Source organism: Quercus robur, chromosome 12 (genome assembly GCF_932294415.1).
Source record: "Quercus robur chromosome 12, dhQueRobu3.1, whole genome shotgun sequence".
Taxonomy (NCBI): domain Eukaryota; kingdom Viridiplantae; phylum Streptophyta; class Magnoliopsida; order Fagales; family Fagaceae; genus Quercus; species Quercus robur.
This window is the reverse complement of record NC_065545.1, coordinates 31129011-31146289: the sequence shown is the minus strand read 5'-3', so window position 1 is coordinate 31146289 and position 17279 is coordinate 31129011. Positions and strand designations below refer to the sequence as shown.

General features: G+C 32.4%; 2 protein-coding genes across 2 annotated transcripts; both read left to right on the top strand.

The window, feature by feature from the left end:
- Positions 1–221: 221 nt before the first annotated feature.
- Positions 222–7710, top strand: LOC126709191 (uncharacterized). The gene is made up of 2 exons (XM_050409315.1): positions 222–389; positions 6982–7710. The coding sequence occupies exon 2, from the start codon at positions 7008–7010 to the stop codon at positions 7521–7523; it is 516 nt and encodes a 171-aa protein (XP_050265272.1). The 5' UTR covers positions 222–389; positions 6982–7007; the 3' UTR covers positions 7524–7710.
- A 2608-nt stretch (positions 7711–10318) lies between these two features.
- Positions 10319–14095, top strand: LOC126709112 (uncharacterized). The gene is made up of 3 exons (XM_050409207.1): positions 10319–10542; positions 11406–13080; positions 13625–14095. The coding sequence occupies exons 2-3, from the start codon at positions 11409–11411 to the stop codon at positions 13978–13980; spliced, it is 2028 nt and encodes a 675-aa protein (XP_050265164.1). The 5' UTR covers positions 10319–10542; positions 11406–11408; the 3' UTR covers positions 13981–14095.
- Positions 14096–17279: the final 3184 nt, after the last annotated feature.

The following is a 17279-nucleotide window of genomic DNA, read 5'->3' as shown; positions in this document are numbered from 1 at the left end:
CAAAAAAATATATATTAAAAATGGGTCTCATAATACTATTCACACATTTAAATATTATTTTGTTACCGTATTTTCAATTTTCAGCAAAAATAAGCTATATTTAAACGGACCTAAAATCTCTTACGGCCCATTTACGGGTCATTAAAGTTTACAAATTGGGCCTCGAAATTTAGATCAGCCCACCAATACAAATCCAATACTTAAAATCTCATGAGTTTTAACAAAGAGACTCGAAGATCCTTAGGCCCAATATCTAAAAACCAAAAATTTGTTGTTCAAAATTCCCGGGACCGAGAGGGAGAGACAGATCGGCACGGCTCGGCTCCAGGAGGTTTACTCGGCGGCTTCGCTCCAGGAGGTGTACTCGGCTCCGGCCAATACACCTTTGGGTAAGTTCAGTAAACTCTCGATCTCTCAAACTATCGGGTTAGGGATTTGATTTTGGGGGTGGTGGTTTGTATAATTTTTTGGCCGAAAATAAAAACAAATTCTTGAAGATACTTCTGTAGCAAGAATACGTGTTGTTTCGATTTGTGTTAATTTAGTTATGGAGGTTTCAAAATGATGGAACAACTATGCCCAGAGAGTATCTTAAAGTGATCTTCTATTCTAAGCAAGCAAGGATATGTAATGTAGTCACCTGATATGTTGAATTCTTGTGATTCAGCTCATATTGACAATTTTATGTTAATGTTTGAACTGTTTAACCTTGGGCTAGACTTGGGGTCTTAATGCGGTTCCTTTGATTTAGGAGTTAAAATTCCAAATTTATGCGCCAATTGAGTTCTGATGTTGGCTTTTATGTTTGCACTTGGCTACCAATTGATGTCTTGGTCTGATGATGTCTCTAAAAAAAAAAAAAAATGTTTGCACTTGGTTTGTTAAATGGGAAATGCCTAGTCCATGGGGCATATTGATAGTTCTGTCTTCCAACGTAGTAAGTGAAAGTGTGTGTGGGTCACTTGGTCCATCTAATGGCTCAATGTTTTATTTGCTGTTTTGAATGAGCTCTAATTCAAATGGCACCTTCTTCAGTTATTATAGTAAGATGGTGGTGAGGTCTTGACTTTAAGAACCACTAGGTTTTGTGTAGCTTTCCAATAAAAAAATGTTTTATTTGTTGTTTTTGGAGTGTAAGCATTTGTTCTTTTCAAATTACATTAAAAAAAAGGGAATTAAAAAAAGATCATCTTAGGTTTTGCTTTCTCTTTGTTATTAATTCTATTAGGGTACTGGTTTTTCAAAGTTACTTATGCATTTGGGAATTGCAAAGTGCTCAAGAAAGTGGTTTTCCCTTCGTGGATTGGGGCATTTGGTAAGATCTTGACAATAGACAACCTTATTGAAAGGAATATGGTATTGCTCCATTGATGTTGTATGCTTACAGCCACTGGTGAATTTGTGGATAATCTTTTGCTTCACTGCCCCAATGTATTTTTGGTTTTTTGGGGTGCATTAGGTGATGCTGTCAAAGGTAATTGATGTCTTATTTTGCTAGATAGGGATGCATGGAAGGCATTGGTAATAGTGTTGACTGTGTTGTATGAGCTGCGACTTCTCATTATATTATATGGTTATTGTAGAGGGAATAGAATACTTGCATTTTTTTTATGGTCTGGAGAGATCTGTGATTGAACTTAAGTATGTTTTTGTGTGTTCTTTATTTAAATGGTGTATTATGATTGGGGAAGGGGTGTCTTGTAACTCTTTAGTTTTTTTTTTGATATGTTGTAATTCTTTAGTTAAGTTCATGGATAGCATGAATCATTGATTGTAGATGTTAGGCAGCTTTTCTTTTAAGCATACTTTATTTCAATAAAATCTCTTATTTATTATTTATTTATTTTTAAATGGTGATTTTTTATGATGTAGAGTTGAAAATTTGTTAAATACTTTATCATTCTTTTTGGAAATTGATATCCTCATACTTTTTACTTTTGCATTCTAAAAGGAGTTATAGGTTGTTTCTAAAAATATTTATACAGATCTAGGGTTTAGAGTTGTAGAAGAAAAGGTTAAAAATCAACCAGGGTTTTATGAGACCCTATTTGATTTATTTGTAAGGTTAAGATTGTTTGGTCATATTAATCACTACAATAGTAAAAAAAAAAAAATGACATTCTATAGTTCTCTTAAAGGGTTAAAAGCTTATGGGCTACTTAATTGCTTAGAGGAATAAGCTGGAGTGCGCTATACAGCCCAGCCCAAAGGTTAAAGAATAAAAAAAAAAGAACAAGCACTAGCGTGAAAAGGAACCAGAGTTTCTTAAACTTAAAAGAAGAGGATTAGGGAGGCAGATAAGGAGGGAGCTAGAGAAGGAAGGAAGTAACAATTGGTAAGGACCCCTTCTCCTCTTTATTTTCCAATCTTGTTTTCCAAGATTTTCAATTAGGATGCTCTTACATCATACGTTAATGTCTAAGAAGTTGCAATCCTTAGAATTTTAACACTACGAAATTGTTATTGCGCAATATGTTGACATTAAGAAGCTAGGTTCTTTGGAAAAGATGATGAATGCTAAAGATCAAAGTATTCTAGCTCCAAAAAAAAAAGAAAAAAAAAGAAAAGTATTCTAGAAATTTTGGGGCATGGTTACTAGCTGTTAGTTCAAACTGGCTGTCAATTGCTTTTTAAAGCAATGGCAGTGTTTCAAGCCTCTTGATAGTTCAATTCATTATTGGACTGTATAGGTGTTAACCTTTGTAGAATCGGCCATAGGGTTCTGTGATAAAGCGATCATGATCTGGTGGTTCCTTATATATATATTTTCTATATGTGATTAAAGTTGACTTGGGGTGTGATTCAATTTTTGGAACATAAAATGTATCCATTAGGCTTTTTGATGGAGCCTTAGTGGACCAACTATCTTTTGGATTTATTCATACCCAGTGAGAACTATCTTGTCAATATCATGCATTTGAGGTTTGGGAAAGATAAATTAAAAGATAAACATCTGGACCAATACGTTCAGGTTTGAAGTAGTGGATGGAGACAAAATAATTAAAGTATAAGTTAATATATTTGATATTGAGTTCAATATATGTTAATCGATAAATATGTGAATATAGGCATCTAGTTGAGCTACTGAGGCAACGAATTATGGTCTTTCCAAGGTTTTTCACTGCTAAACTCATATTGCAATCTTTCCAAGTGACATCTACATGGTGCGCTAATTTCCTCCAAACTTCATGTTTTTCCGTTTCAACTTTTGAACATTATTTAAAATACTTCAAGTCCATATTTTTATTTGTTATCAAAAAAAAAATTAGTGTTTGATCAATATGTTTATGAAAATTATTGTTGGAGAACTATTCATTCTAATATGATATCTGTTTATTGTTCTAGGGCCAAGTACTTCTTTTGCTACATTGATTTGCTTAGTAATTTCCTCAATTACATAAATAAAGTTTGTTGACAAAGATTTTATTCTTAGAAATAGCCGTATAAACTATTTTTAGCGTAATGACATTTTAGCTATGATCATGATACTATGTGAATACATTCTGAATCTTAGACTCTGATTACTCAAACTAGCTATAAGATTTACAGTTTATTTGAGAATCTTTTTTTCATAATTGAAACTTGGTTGGCTATGGAGTCTGGCCCTGTCCATGGGGTTATAATACATGGCCATTAGTTAGTCACCAGTGTCATATGGCCCTGCCAACAGGGGTTTAAATATGTTGGCAATGTTCACCCTGTCCATAGTGTTATAACATATTGCCATCTGTGTGCCCCATGCCTAACCATAATCTGTTTGACTACATTTATACATATGCATAATTATGATTGTGAAATTTGTTATCTGTAATTGAAATGGATTATTTTGTTAAATCATATTCCCTACTGGTCATTTAAAAGAAATTAATGTATTTGTTATTACTTCAAATGATTTATTTTAAATGTATCTCCCCAAATTTTCTTTATGAAAATATACACATGTATTTGGCCCTTCTTTTTAGTACCATGTATTTGTTATTTACTGTGTTGTCAAGCTCACCTCATTCCCCTTTTAAAATGAGGAGTTGGAGCAAAGATTTGACGTAAGAAGACATTGGTGGAATCGCAAAGAGATAGTGTATTATTTTTGGGATGTTTGGAAAATTCATTTCATTATGTTTTGGGAGCCCTCTGACCTATCAAAAAAAAATGTTTTGGGAGCCCTCTGGTTATGGATTTCAATTACATTGTTAAATTGGTTGAGACTTAAAGATACTTTTTACTTGTGTGAGGGAGACAATTTTTATTGAGGCAATTTATTCTGTGACTGTCATGTGGCTTGTATGTGCTCTGTTTTATGTGGAATAGTTTTCATAGGTTTGACTTGTTGGTTTGGTCATGTGCTTGAGTTCATAAGGCTATGGATTTGGGTCGTGACAGGTTTGATGAGATTTTTATGCTTATTTGATAGAATAAATATGTGGGGTTTTAGGGGTTGATAGTTAAGAGTAAGAGATTGACTTAAGGTTGTAAGGAAGATTGGAAGAAGGACAAGAGGGAAATTATAGTGTTTAGGATGTGAATGAACTGCACTCGTGAACAGTGGCACAAGAAAGAGAAGAAGAAAATAGAGAAGAGAAATGAAGAAAAGACAATAAAAAGACATAAGGACTGTTTCTTATTCTAGTGATATTATTAGTTAAGTAAAAATCTATTAAGGTAATGACTAATAAAGACTAACTTGGACTCAATAAAAAAAGAATGCTAAGATACTTAGGATTTCCTAATAAATCTTAGACTTGATAAATTAACTAAGATACCCTATAATTTCTGCAATCCCTTCAAATTAAGGAATTTGGGGCCTTGACACACCAACCAGCTTGGGGTAAAGGTCTTACAAATGTGCCAAGAAATTTGGATGGAGGAATTGGTTTGGGAAGCATTCTTCAGGAATTTTTACTTCCAAATAAACTTAAATATCAAACCATTTCGTTAGTTGTCATGTTTTAAAACAGTGTGGGAAACTAGCATTTCGAGTGTCTAAAACTCGAGTTCCAAGATAAAACTTGAGTTTCTAAGTCTTGATTTGTAAGTGGTGGCATCTGATGTGGAAAAATATCCACGTGGAACTCGAGTTTTTAAGACTCTAAGTTTCACCGTTTTATTTTTTCCTTCTTCCTCTACGTGTTCTTCTTCCTCACGTGCGTTTTGTTTTTTCCTTCATCTTCCTCTGTTCTTTGACGCTGCAGATCGGCTCACCCAGATTGTGCCTCTTCCTCTGTTCTTTGGTGCTGCAGATCGGCTCACCCAGATTGTGCCTCTTCCTCTGTTCTTCGGCGCTGCATATCGGCTTGCCCAGATCGGCTCACCCAGATTGTGCCTCTTTAGATCGTGCCAGGTTCTTCGGAGCTTCAGATCGTGCCTCTTCAGATTTGTTCTTCCTCTGTTCGTTCTTCCTTTGTTCTTCTTCAGATCGTTCTCGGTCTGTTCTTCTCCAAAATCGAGTCTTAGAGACTCGGTTTTGCTTTTTTGAACTCGAGTCTTATAGACTCGAGATCTATGTGGCATCGTACTGCCAACTCACTAAGTGGGAATCGAGTCTTTAACCCTCGAGTTTTAGATTGAAATCAAGTCTTTAAAACTCGAGATGCTAGTTTACAAAAAATTTTCAAACGTTTGTTAACTTATGATATTGTTTCCCCTCACTATGCTAGGCTTCAAATATCCCCCATTCTTCAGACATTTGGAATTTAGTGCTACCATTTTTGATGTCGTTAATGTGGAAGGAACGCAACTCTCAAACATTTAAAGACATTGAGAGATCCCTAGATAAATTAAAATTCTTATTGATTCATTCCTTGTTTAGTTGGTCTCGGGTTTGGGGATTCACATGCTGTACTTCTATTTTTGACTTTCATAATTCTCTTAAGAGTTTTGGTTTGATTCTTTGTAATTTTTTAAAATACTTCGTGTTCATCTTCATGAACATGAAGTAATTCTCTTTGTCAATAGAACTTCTTTATTTACTTATCAAAAAAAAAAAAAAAACCCAAATTGGAAATTGTTTTAACCTAAGAGACATATAACTAGACTTTAAACCACATGACTTTTACTTCAATTGGACTTCACACGTGGATCCCATAAAATAAATCTTGAATTTGCGTAATAACAAATTAATCTTCCTTCCATGAATGCATCAATATGACTTAGTAATAAATGCATTTTATTCACTCTCATAAATTTTCAGCTCTGAATTGTAGATTGTTATGTTGGGGAGACTAATGGTGTAATATCCTAGCTATGTGAATCATGAGGCATAGGATACCCTCCATGCACGCAGTTGCACATGTAAACTGCTGTTATATGTCAATGACAGTGCAACATTGCCAGTTAACATTCATTTACCTCATGTAAAGTTTTGGTATGATATAATGTTCTTTTTTAAAAGTTTAGGTTTGATGGGAGCTTTCATCTGTCAGTATTTAACTGACTGCCAATGATTTATCTTTCTCTTGTGAATTTAGAGACACCTGGATTATTTGACATTAATGGTGAAAGTGTACATTGAGCATAGGGAATCATCAATATTGGCCTCCTTTTGCCGAACTTACTGAAGTCTTTTTCTTTCCCAATTTTCTACAGTCTATGTTTGATTGGATTTGTGCCCTAGGCAGCATCCCTTTGATGTCCTTTGTAGATTTTATTGATTTCCTTTCTTTCTGATTTGTATTCTTTGAAAAGGGTATGTTCATATCTATTTATTTGACATTCCCTTTTCCTTTTCTAATGAGATTTTTTACTTACAAAAAAAGGGTCCTTTTCTTTCCCAATTACTCCTTATAATAGTCACCACTCATTGTGAAGTTTCCTATGCATTTTGTGGGCTTGACTCTTGAGCGCAGCTGTTAAATGTTCATTTTTCACTCTCTTTATAATATGAGCTAGATACCTAATGAAAGAAATCATAACTGACAACAACAGTATGAAAAGCTTGAATTATATGTTTCTAATACAACATATCATTTGCTTGAATGTTTTCAGGTGCCTTTTGTGGGAGTTGCTCTGTTATGGGTGAGTTTTCAATTCAGATTAGCAGCGACCTTCTTAATCGGCTTTCTGATGACACCGAAAAGTTCAAGAAGAAAACTAAAAAATCTAAAGCCAAGGTACCACGAGAGCCTAGACAGCCCTCAGCTAAGGTAAATCAGAAGCAGATTTCTGATGAATCTGAAACATTTATGGGGGCTGCTACTACAGGATGGCCACTGCAGTCTCCTTTATTTGTACCTGTAAATACCCCTGCACAATCTGCCTACACAGAGTTGGATGCTATTCGATCTGTCCTTCAAGATGGTGAGAGGGTTCTGGACAGGTTACAGAAGGAGGAAAATATGGCACAGGAAGTAACACAAAGAGCAAAGGATCTCCGAGATAAGGAGTTCAACCTTCCATACCAGAAGCCTATGCCTTGCTTGGCTGAGAATAATGCTTGGTTGGAATGCTACAATAAACATGCAAAAGACATCCTGAAATGTTCTCCTCTAGTTAAAAGCTTCGAAGATTGTATTCGCCAAGCTAGGTAGAATGTGAGTTCAGCAGAGAAGTAGACATTCCTAGAAGAAATTTTTCTGGTCACATACATGAGTGCAAGCTAATGTCCGGTTTAAGTGACCTAGATTTTTGTGGTACAAATAATTACACTCATTGATATCTCCATTAATGGATTGCATGGTTTTTCTTTATTAAAGAGTCATTAACAATTTTGTTAAATCTTTCACTCCTTATTTCTAAACTGTGTTATTGTTCATAAGCATAAGGTGACATGTTCACTGGAGTTCGACCTTTATTTTAGACTAAGATGACGTCAAAAATGTTTCCTTAAGGTCTATCTATTTTAACCTAAGCCATCTATGATATGACTGTTGTTAAATATTTATCAGCAATTGTTTATTTCATCATATGCGATAATTCTCTAATCATCTGCCATTATCTTCATTCTGAAATCTTATTTATTTATTTTTCTGTTTTATTATGTGTCAGATTGTTCTTGGTTTTTTTTTTTTTTTTTTTTTTTTTGAGAAGAGGAGAAGATTGTTCTTGTGATTCAACATCTCATGTATTAAACTGTTGTGCCTTCTTCTTTTTTTGGAATCAGTGTGGGGATGGGTCTTAAAAGCACCAGCCCCGGGTACTGCTTTTTTGGTAGCAGGTAAAAATTTATTGTTATAGAAGGATCATATGCTAAGAATTTAATTCCACTGCAATTTTGCCAAAATGTCAGCTAAAATTTCTATTCAGCAATCTTAGCAAAGTCTTTTTAAATTCTAATTAACTTCTGTCATTATTTGCTTCATAATGAGAAGGCTGAAATATGGACCAAGAAAGGAACAAATTTTAGGTGAAGTAAATCAAAAACTCTCCAAAGAAGTGTGAACTGCCCTACCTATTTGAAGATAATGGTAATCTGTAGCTTCACAATTTCTTTTTTTTTTTTTTTTGAGAAAGTGCTTCACAATTTCTTGAAAGTATGGATTGCATCACCGAATGCGTAATGCCATATGATACTAGATAGTAATACTATATTAGGAGCATTAACGTTGTTCATAATGTCAAACGAGACTTTTTGAGGCTAGCTACATTGATTTAGTGGTGTCCTCAGGAAGTGGGTTCTCATGAATTATTGTGCTTGTGAACACCAGCCATCAGTTAGAGAAATTAAAATGGGAGATGGGTGGGAGTGAGTGTGATACCCTGAGACTTGAGTATACTTTCAAGATCCTTTAATTATTTATTAGGAAAATTACCCTAAACTTTTCGAATGCATGTTTTACACTCTAAATTATGATCATTATTACACTTTGTACCTGATATCAAGGTTGTTAACTTGGATAGAAAAATATGGCATCACATGAAAAGATCTAATTGCCCATAAACTATACTCCTCATTATACTTTATTACCCTAAATTATATCCTTGATTATACTTTGCACCATAAATTTTAAATTTATGTCCAAATTAACAGCAAACTTAACATCAGGATGCAAAGTATAACAAGAGTCATAGTTTAGGGTGCAAAACGGATATTAAAAAAATTTAGGATGTAAATTGTACTATGAGGTATATTTTAGGGTAGTAAAATGTAATTTTTCCTTATTTATTTAATAAAAAAGAGTATACTTTCTAGTTTGAAATTATGCTTATAATCTCACCCTCGCCTTCATTCTTTCTTACCAAGCAAAAAATAAATAGAAAGTTGAAAAAGTGGAGCAAAAGTGATTGTCATCTAAACATGTTTTTTTTTTTTTTAGAAATTGTGATCTAAACAAATTGAGTTAAGTATTAAGAGTTCAGATTATTTATTCAATTTCTTCTTTTTAGATATAATTATAATTTTATTCATTTTTTTTAAACTTAATAAACTCCTCCTAACAAGTGTTAAATAAAGTAATGGATCAACAAAATTATTTAAAAAAAAAAAAATTGTCATGAAAGTGTTCATTGAGAATTACTTGTTTCCAATAGTTTATTTACATAAAACTTGAAGTTAGATTATTTGAAATAAAATCAAGACAAAAAGTAATATAGAACCCATAAATAGTAAATAATTTAAGCAAAAAATCAGATTATAGTCAATTTTCAATGCACATTGTTCTAGTTATATCATCTATATGCTTGTTTGGTTCAACTTTTTGAGCCAAAAATCACATTGCTTTTTCCAATTGTTTTATTTTTATTTTTTTATGTTTGGAAAGCATTTGAAAATTTGAAATTGGTTCATCGGAAAAATCTAGGATCATAAATTTTTTTACAACTTTTTGTCACAACTGTGACGTGATAGAGTATAATTAGTGAAAAAAATAGTAAGTTCATATATAAATGATGATTAATCACCCACGACTTGTCCCATCAAAATTGTGATAATAAAATAAAATTATAACACATGTTAGGAGACAGTGTAACACATTAACCCACCTTCTAACTAAACACGCTTTGGGTGTTAGTGATTTTATCACTTGGATTGAAGAAAATCCTAATTTTCTTGAGCAAACTCTTGACCATGATGTAAGGAGTTTTTCAAGTTATTAATAAAAATTTCAGTACCTCTTATCAAAAAAATAAAATAAAATTGTAAAATAATTTATGATCTTACGAACAACCATGGTTCATTTTGGAATTCCATAATTCAGAATTTCAGACGCATTGCGTTTGCGTCGGTATCGCATTATTCCGTATGGCTCTAATTATTTTACCATTTTTAATAAATTTATCTTAAAAAAAAAAAAAAAAAAAAAAAAAACACTCTATGACTATGAGTGGTTGATGAGTTGACGTGAGAACATACCCACGCGCGGATCAGGTCACGTGAAATAATGAAATATAATAGTAGGCGATTTCCACGCCTCCTCCTAGTCCTCGGGCAGGCTGGCGAGTACCACAAATTTATCGCCGTCTTTTTTCATTTCCTCGGTTCCATTCCTTCCTCCAAATCGCCGATCTCAAAAATTTCCCAGATTCCGACAACTCCAACTTTTTCTCTCTCCACTGTCAGCTCCCGACAACAACAGCAACAACAAATTCTTCCTCAGGTCCCTCTAAATCTAGGTAAACTCTCTCTCTCTCTCTCTAATAATTTCAACCACAAATTATAGTTGAACTTTCCTTTTTCTTTAATTTGACGAACTTTTTATGTTTGAGCTTGTTAATTGTAACACTATCTTATTTCTGATTTGTTTCCTATTAATGGGTGGTTTGTTAAGCTGTTGATGATTTGTATATTTGGCTACGAAGGTATTAATGCTTACATGTAATTGCAAGTGACAGTTTAACTTAAAACTGTACTACACTAGTATGTCAATCAAGTACTCAACATGTGGATTCTCAAAATAAAAAACATGTGGATTCTCAAAATAAATAAATAAAAAGTTGAAAAAAATTGTAGTCACGTAGAATTGAGAGTTGTAGCCAGCCTTGTACTCAACTAAATGGCACTTCCTAGAGTTTTCAACAGAACCATATATTGTAAATAAAAAAGGGAATTGAAAGTTGTATTGAGAATATATAGAGGAACTTATCAGGGAATTAAAAAAAATAATATTAATAAAGAAAGAAGACTATGTCAAGAGGAACCCAATTTAAGGGGGTGGAACCTCTTGTTAGTTGCTAGCTAAGACCATATAGTATGGTAAGTTGGCAGGGAATTAAAATTACGAGTACAAGATAATGTACCTATTGTGATGGGATAATCCAGCATTTGCTATAATTAATGGAGTTTATTTTCTTTTCCTTGATCGTATTTCCATATTTATGTTTTGGCTCTTTGTTACAATTATAGAAGTGTGTGAGTTTCTTAATTATTACAATTGAAATTCTCTTCTTCAAACATATGTTTCTGTGTGTTAGTCTTTGTGCTTTGTGTGCGTTCATGGGCTAAATAGAGAATCTTACTGAATTTCTTACTTTCAAAGAAAATGGTTCGGGGAAGAGATGCCTGTTGGGAACATTGCGTGCTTGTTGATGCAACCAGACAGAAGGTTAGGTGTAATTATTGTCAGCGGGAGTTCAGTGGGGGCGTATACAGGATGAAGTTTCACTTAGCTCAAATAAAGAACAAAGATATAGTCCCCTGTACTGAAGTACCGGCTGACGTGCGGGACCATATCCAAAGTATATTAAGCACTCCCAAGAAACATAAGACTTCCAAGAAAAGAAAGGTGGATCAGGCAGCGGCAGCCAATGGTCAACAAAATAGCTCTTCTGGTAGTGGCGGCTTCCATCCTAACCATGGATCTAGTGGACAGAATGGAAGCACCTGCCCATCTTTGTTATTTCCACCCCCTTCACCGAGTGGACAGCCTGCAGTAGATGATGCTCAAAAGCAAAAAAAGGATGTTGCCGACAAAAGAATTGCTGTTTTTTTCTTCCACAATTCTATTCCTCTCAGTGCTGCTAAATCCATGTATTATCAGGAAATGGTAAATGCTATAGCAGAGTGTGGGGTTGGCTACAATGCCCCAAGTTATGAAAAATTGAGATCTACTCTTTTGGAGAAAGTGAAAGGTGATATACATGACTGTTACAAGAAATATAGAGATGAGTGGAAAGAAACAGGCTGTACAATCTTGTGTGATAGCTGGTCTGATGGTAGAACTAAATCAATTATAGTATTTTCAGTTACATGTCCCAAGGGGACACTTTTTTTGAAGTCAGTTGATGTATCAGGTCATGAAGATGATGGTTCTTACTTGTTCGAGTTACTAGAGTGTGTTCTTCTGGAAGTTGGTGTGGAAAATGTTGTTCAAGTTATAACAAATACCCCAGACAGTTATTTTAATGCAGGAAGACGTCTTATGGGCAAATACAGTTCATTGTTTTGGTCTCCCTGTGCTTCTTACTGTATAGATAAGATGTTGGAAGACATTGCTAAACAAGAGAGGGTGGCTACAGTCTTGGAGGAGGCAAAGAGCATCACAAGGTACATATATAGTAATGCATGGGCATTGAGTATGATGAGAAAATTCACTGGTGAAAGGGAGTTGTTTAGGCCAAGAATTACTAGATTTGTGACTAATTTCCTCACATTGAGGTCCATTGTTATTCAGGAGGACAATTTGAAGCACATGTTTTCTCAAAAAGAGTGGTTGTCCTCCATTTGTAGTAAACGTCCTGATGCACAAGCTGTGAGGTCGTTGCTGTATTTAGATAGATTTTGGAAGTATGCACATGAAGCTGTAAGAATTTCTGAACCACTAGTTAAAATTTTACGTATTGTTGATGGGGACATGCCTGCTATGGGCTATATATATGAAGGAATAGAGAGGGCAAAGGTAGAGGTCAAGGCATATTATAAGGGAAGTGAAGAGAACTACATGCCAATTTGGAATATAATTGATGAGAGATGGAATATGCAGCTTCACTCGTCCTTACATGCTGCAGCAGCTTTCCTTAACCCTTCCATTTTCTACAACCCATATTTTAAGATTGATTTAAGTATAAGGAATGGGTTTCAAGAAGCGATGTTAAAGATGGCTACAATGGATAGCGATAAAATGGAGATCACTAAAGAACATCCTATATACATCAATGCACAAGGTGCTCTTGGGACTGATTTTGCTATCATGGGAAGGACACTGAATGCCCCAGGTATGTGTAAGCTACAATCGCTATCAAACTATTCCTTGTATTGGTTAGAAAAGAATTGTACTTCTTTTATTACTAGCCAGACTGACATTAATTAGGGCTGCATTTCACTTGTCAGTAGACTTGTCCAATATTATGTGCTTAGTGATATAATAATCCTTCCAGCAAATAATAGTTTTCTTGTTGGTAAGAAAAGAATGTTACTGTTGACAGTAAGAACATAAGACTACAATAACATGTCAAACTAGCCTACTTATAATCTTTAAAATGCAAAATGTCATGCCTTCTACGAGAACTGATGGATCTCTCTGTCTTTCATCTTTGTTGAGAGAACACTATTCAGCATTGATATTTCAAGGTAATGGTTATCACTCGCTTGGTATTGCACACTCATGTACACACACTATCACGTTACAATTTTAGTTAAAATTGTAAAATCCTTTTTAAAACACGATTTCAAAAGGAGCATGTATAGAGTATGCAATAATGAGTGTGTAATAAGATTTTCCCTTTCATTTACTCCTAATTTGGCACCATGCAATTGTAGGTGATTGGTGGGCCGGATATGGTTATGAGATCCCGACGCTCCAGAGAGCTGCAATACGGATACTGAGCCAACCTTGCAGTTCCCATTGGTGTAGATGGAACTGGAGCACTTTTGAGAGCATGCATACCAAGACACGGAACAGAATGGAGCTGGAAAAATTCAATGATTTGGTTTTTGTGCACTGCAATCTTTGGTTACAAGCCGTCTGTCAAAATAGGGATGGAAAATGTAAACCCATTATATTTGACGAAATAGATGTTAGTTCTGAATGGCCCACTGAGTCGGAATCCTCAGCTCCACTTTTGGATGATTCATGGCTGGACAATATGCCCCTTGAATGCAGGGGTACCCCTTGAACTTGCGTAGAAAGTTAAAAAAAAAAGAAAAGAAAAAAAAGAAAGGATATATATATTGGATCAATGATTGTATAATTTTGTCTTATTATAATAATAATAATAATAATAAAAATAATATGGGGTAATTACATTTCCCTCTTTTGAGATTTGGAGAAATGACACTCCACCCTAAACTTGTAGGGAAAAAATATTTTGTTAAATTAATATTAAAAATATTGTGCGCTAATCTGCCCATTGCTTTAAGGGTAGGTTTCAAAATTAAAATTGATTTAAAATTTTTTTTAATTAAAGTGTATTTTAAAATATTTAGTGTGAATTTTGCTTATCATTTTTTTTTTGTTTGTTTTTTGAACGGGTTATAGAGAGATATGTTGTTGCAAGTGTTTTGATGCTTGATAAAATTTTGTGTGTTTATTCTAAATTTATTAGTTAACTTTTTACCAACCCATGATTAAACTTTTGTAAAGAGATTATTATAAAAATTTAGAATATTTTATTACTAATATAATCAAAGGGGGAGCGTTAATTTCTTCAAACCTTAAGGGAGGGAAGTATTTTTTCCCTTCAAGTTTGGGGTGAAGTATCATTTCCCCAAATTTCAAGAAAGGAAAGTGTAATTACCCCAAATATATATATATATATATATATATATATATATATATCTAAAAACTGAAGCATAACATTCATTGTTGCTACGCTCCAGTTAAGCCACATTAGCATCCAAGACCTTACTTTTTTTTTTTTTTTTTTTTATTAATTGTCCTATAATTTTTTTTTAACATTCACTTATTTTTTAATATTTACACTTTCTCCAAACTTTCTCTCTCCCTTACATTTTCATTTTCCCACTACCCTCTAATTTAATATCACTATTCATCTTCTTTTATTTTGTTTCTTCTTATTTACACCCTCTTATTCTCCAATCTTTCCCCATCCATTATCTTTTCATCTCTCGACTACCTTCTACCTTAATATTACTATATATCACTTCCTTCATCTTTCTTTATTTTGTCTCTTCTTATTCACGCAATGTTATTATAAATTTGTCATTCTCTCTTCGATTTTTTGCATAGTTTTCTCTCATAAAAAGGTTATCTCTCTCTCTCTCTCTCTCTCAATTTTTTGGTGGATTTTTTATTTTTTATTTTTTATTTTTCTTGCATCTATGCTTTTGGTTGATAAATTTTTGTGGTTTTCAGAACTCTAATTTGGGTTGATGTGATATAGTTTTGTGTTTTAAGTGTTATTTATTTATTTTTGTTCTCTTTGATTCTTAATATTATTCTATTGCATTATAAAGAATTAAAAATAGTAGATAAAAATATAAAATTATTATATTACATAACATGATTTGGATATTTTAGTGTTTATTGTTATATATTTTATTTTTACTTTTTTTTTTATTCTCATCTTATTTTATTCAACATTAGACTAGGATTGGTATTCAGTTATTAACATGTTGGTCATGGTTGCAAATTCAAAATTCGAGTTGGGTCATGACATGTTTTTGTGACAATAGGTGCTAATGATCTTTACATGGTATATATGGAGTCTTCTTAATACTTTAGTTTTCACTTTAACAATGTAGAAATTGTTTCATCAATGATTGAGTGTTTATATGTTACACATTTTTGCAAATCTTTTCAACGTGTTGCATAGATTAGTGATTACTACAAATAATAATTGTTCAATCACTTTAAATTTGGGTTTGGATAAGATTGAAATCCAACTTATATATGATTAATTCTCAAATTATTTCTCTATGGGATGTACAACTTTACTCTTATATAGCTTTTTAAATAAATAAATAAATAAAAACAATCTCAAAAGAATGTAAAGTCATTGAAAATTTATATTTCATCACTGAATCAGAGAGAAAAAAAAAAAAAATATATATATATATATATATATATATACACACACACGAAAACATGGTATACAAACAAAATTAGGCAAGAACTTATTTAAATTACCAAATTGTTCTAATGAAAAGAAAACAGTCATTATTTTGCTCAATATTGATCACTTCTAAAATCAAGAAGAAAATAATATTTCAATCAAATAACAACTAAAGCTGCACAGGAATTTATTCAAATTACAAAAGAGCCATAATAAAAAGAAACTAATGGTTGCATTCTTTAAAAGTGATACAGAAAAAAAAATCGGAATAAGTATGTCTTTTACGTTTACTTTTTTATTTTTTATTTTTTTTTATCTTCTCATATTATTTTATTCAAAATTTAAATTTAGCCATATCTTCCATTTCATTAAATTATTATATTTCCTCTCCTTTTTTATTTAAAAAAATTAAACATATAACATTTTACTTAGATTCAATAAAAAAAAAAAAATATTTCCTCATAAAGTAGAGTAATGCTAGGGAAACACTCATTTTCACACCCAATACATTAAAGGAAAAATGGAATACAAAACTAATGCCAATTTAGAAACACTATATTAAAAAAAAAAATAAAATTAATGAGGATATCAAACCAAATATAACATAAAGAAACTAATAATGCATATTTAATGCCATAGAACCATCATCAAATTTTGAAAAATGATAGGTTGCGGAGAGAGAGAGAGAGAGAGAGAGAGAGAGAGAGAGAGAGAGAGAGAGAGAGAGAGAGAGAAATCAAACGTCATTAGAAACTGTTAATTGGAAAACAAAGAGGCTGTAAGGAGAAGTAAAAAACAAAATAGAGATGACCATTTGGAAAATATTAAAAACTTTACAGTACAGTAAAATAAACCGTTACATTTACTTTAAAAATTAAATCAATAATCAACAATTAAATACAATCATAGTACTAAATTTAAATTTAAAAATAATCGAACTTTAACCATGGAAACTATATTTCCAATCATTACTAAAAAAGAGATCTTCTCCAGTAATAATAGAAATTGCATGAGAAATAAAGTTAGAAAGTTATATATATATATATATATATATATATAATTTTCATACACTATTACTTTTTGAAAATCTAATGAACGATGTAACCTTTCATTTAACGTCTCTGTTATGCAAATCATCAATAAATATATGATAATATAAAAAGTATTGCAAATGAGATTATTAAAAACATGATAAAATTAATTAGCGACTATCATTATGGAGTAGTAGTCTATAGTTTTACACATCTAAAGAAGTGAGGTATATAAAGTTTACTTAAAGGTATATGTAAAAATTCACATTAAATATAAATATATATATATATATATATATATAAAGGTTTTTTTTAAAAAAAAAAAAAAAAAGTTATATGTAAGGTTTTTATTAACTTAAAAGATAATGA

What these genes read in the sequence shown, in the direction of transcription:
- LOC126709191 (XM_050409315.1), top strand. Translation starts at nt 7,008, where the DNA reads ATGGGTGAGTTTTCAATTCAGATTAGCAGCGACCTTCTTAATCGGCTT.
- LOC126709112 (XM_050409207.1), top strand. Translation starts at nt 11,409, where the DNA reads ATGGTTCGGGGAAGAGATGCCTGTTGGGAACATTGCGTGCTTGTTGAT. An exon ending in AAGGACACTGAATGCCCCAG is followed by an intron (nt 13,081 to 13,624) that starts GTATGTGTAAGC and finishes ATGCAATTGTAG; the next exon opens with GTGATTGGTGGGCCGGATAT.